The sequence below is a fragment of the Penaeus vannamei genome, chromosome 19 (genome assembly GCF_042767895.1).
Source record: "Penaeus vannamei isolate JL-2024 chromosome 19, ASM4276789v1, whole genome shotgun sequence".
NCBI classification, from domain to species: Eukaryota; Metazoa; Arthropoda; class Malacostraca; order Decapoda; family Penaeidae; genus Penaeus; species Penaeus vannamei.
In genome coordinates, this window is record NC_091567.1 from 10,450,680 (window position 1) to 10,453,179 (window position 2,500).

At 42.2% G+C, this 2,500-nt stretch overlaps 1 protein-coding gene across 1 annotated transcript in view; it reads left to right on the plus strand.

Annotated features, from left to right (window-relative positions):
• The window catches only part of LOC113806312 (uncharacterized), a 7,717-nt gene extending 6,513 nt beyond the window's left edge, over positions 1–1,204 (plus strand). The window contains exon 4 of the mRNA XM_070133553.1: positions 1,110–1,204. Within this exon, the coding sequence (XP_069989654.1) occupies positions 1,110–1,204 (95 nt within the window). The remainder of the gene's footprint in view (positions 1–1,109) is intronic.
• The last annotated feature ends 1,296 nt before the right edge of the window (positions 1,205–2,500 follow it).

The following is a 2,500-nucleotide window of genomic DNA, read 5'->3' on the forward strand; positions in this document are numbered from 1 at the left end:
GATGTATTTACAGAGTGTAACTGCGTGTATGAGCAAGTTTATCTATCCGTCTGTTAATATGCTGTTATACACATACATACATACATACATACATACATAGGCAGACATACAAGACATAAATGCACATATATGCGCGTGTTTAAATGTATGTGCAAAAACAGTACATGTATATTTTTCTTTGATCAAGCAAACTAATTTATGCTCATTAAAAGAATATGGAAGACACCAGATCTTTTGAAATACATGGAAACATAATTCACACGACGAACGACAGACAACAGTTGGCTACCATATGATTTAAAAAATCACTAAATTCAAACCGTCGCCGAAGGAAATATAAACTCATGCGAGGATTTTCGTTGTTAGAATTTTCAGTCTTAGTCACTGTGATTTTTTTTTTTTTTTTAAATCTTTCTCTCCCTTCGTCTTCGTTTTCATCTTTTCTTCCGCATCTTTTCCATTCCCTGTTCGTCTTTTGCCTCTCTTTAAATCCTCCTTTTTCCTATCCTCTGCACATTTTTCGTCTCTTTTTAATTTCGCCTTTTTGCTATCATCTCCCATCTCCTCCTCTCTTCGTTTTTTATTTCCATCTATAAAGGCTCCCTCACTTCCCCTGCATTTTCTTCGAACATGGATCGCATCATTTCACCAAATCCAAATATTACACGGTTGAACGAAATGCCAACACAGTCTCATTATTTAGAAGAAAAAAACAGTTCACCAAATTCTACAGTATTCAACCTGAGGGTGGATATTCGAGGGCTTTAGGACTGACAACCGGTTTATCTTTTCACAACGCTACTATTTGAAACAGGATTACACAATGAATATAGCAATTACTACTGGTCATCGCATGATCAACAGCATCGCCTCCTTTCATCTGTCAACCAAGATAAGAGTAACATTTATCCCTAAAAGAACAACAGAGAAACAACGTCTAAATACAATCAATTCTACCAAAACCATGAAACCCGGTAGCGAACCAAGAAATCTGAAACAAATGCCAACGGCAACTGAAAAAAGAAGTGATCAGTCTCGCCTCTCAATCAACTCTCCCCTTTCTACTTCCACTTTACTGGAGTTTAAAACGGAATGAATTTAATGAGAAGGGAGCAAGAGCCCGAACAAGCTGTCAAGTGCCAACGGGGAGTCAGGCCCCAGCGCCGGTGTGCCTTTTCACGGCAGCGCAAGCACACGCCCATAAACCTATCAATGATGTAGGTATCACAATTTACTCCTCCGATGCGCTACCCACCCGCTTTTGAACTATAACCAGCTGATAGGTACCCCGTGCCCCTAGCGCCCTGTCCCCTCGCCCCTTCCCTCCCTTATAATGCCCTCCCAGCATCACAAGGGAACGCCAGCCACCCCTTTCCAACACAAGTCCCTCGGCCGTGACCCAACAGTGTTAATTTACCGGGGGAATAAAGCACACCTTATCGCGTATGATGTACAGCAAGCGAGCGCGCGCCCCCTGTAAATCAGAGCCCTTACTTCGGGACTTTTGCCAGCGATGTCAAGAATTCTCTTGACGCAGGAAGATTCGCCGATTCGAGACGGCAGAGCGAACGCGCGACTGAACCTCAAAATGTGAACTCCTTTCGTGTATTTTTCGACGCCTCGCCTCGTGAATCGCGCTCGAAGCTACTCGAGAGGGAACGTCTCTTACAAGGATGACTCAAGAGAGCTGCAACCCTGACACCCTGAAGTTACACCCTCCATGAAGACAAATGTGTTTACTTGTTATAGCGTGCTCTCTCTTTACTCATGAGGATATTATGTCGGTTTTTGCTCTTTACTTCAACGGCTTCAAGACAAATACAGGAACATGTTTAAGAAAGGGAAAGATGAAACACAATTACAAAACAAACAGATTCCTTTATTTTATCCTTTATTCCAACGTGTTTCTTTTCGTGCCTCTGCTCCTTCCCTGGTTCGCCCAAGAACGAACTTCTCTCCTCCCTCCAGCACTTACATCTCGAGGAATAAATATTATACAACTTGAGGGAATCTTATGCGAAGATTTTAGAAGTTCAAGTCCATTAGAAGCAAGGCGCCAATGCAACAAAAATGAGCTTCGGCTTGCTTGGCCTCTCATAGAAAACGGGGTTGTGTTCATCTATCTGTCTATCTGTCTGTATGAATGTCTCATATTTTATCTTTCTTTATCTTTCACTCTCCATCTTTCTTTCTTTCCCTTCCTTCATCTATTCTATCCTTCTTTCCTCTTTCCCTCCCTATCTGTCTGCCTGCCTTGTCTGTCTGTCGTTTGTCTGTCTGCTTGTGTCTATCTGTCTGTATGTCTCTCTCACACACACTTATTCACACACTCTCACACTTTCACATTCGCTCTCACTGGCACTTTCTTCTTCGGTCTTCCCTAATCTTCTTCTCTCGCTCATACCTTTCGTCTTCCTCCACTCTCCACTCCCTCTCATGTTTTTTTTTTCTTTTTCTCCTTTCCTTTTCTCTTTTTTCTCTTTCTCTATCTGTCCTTCTT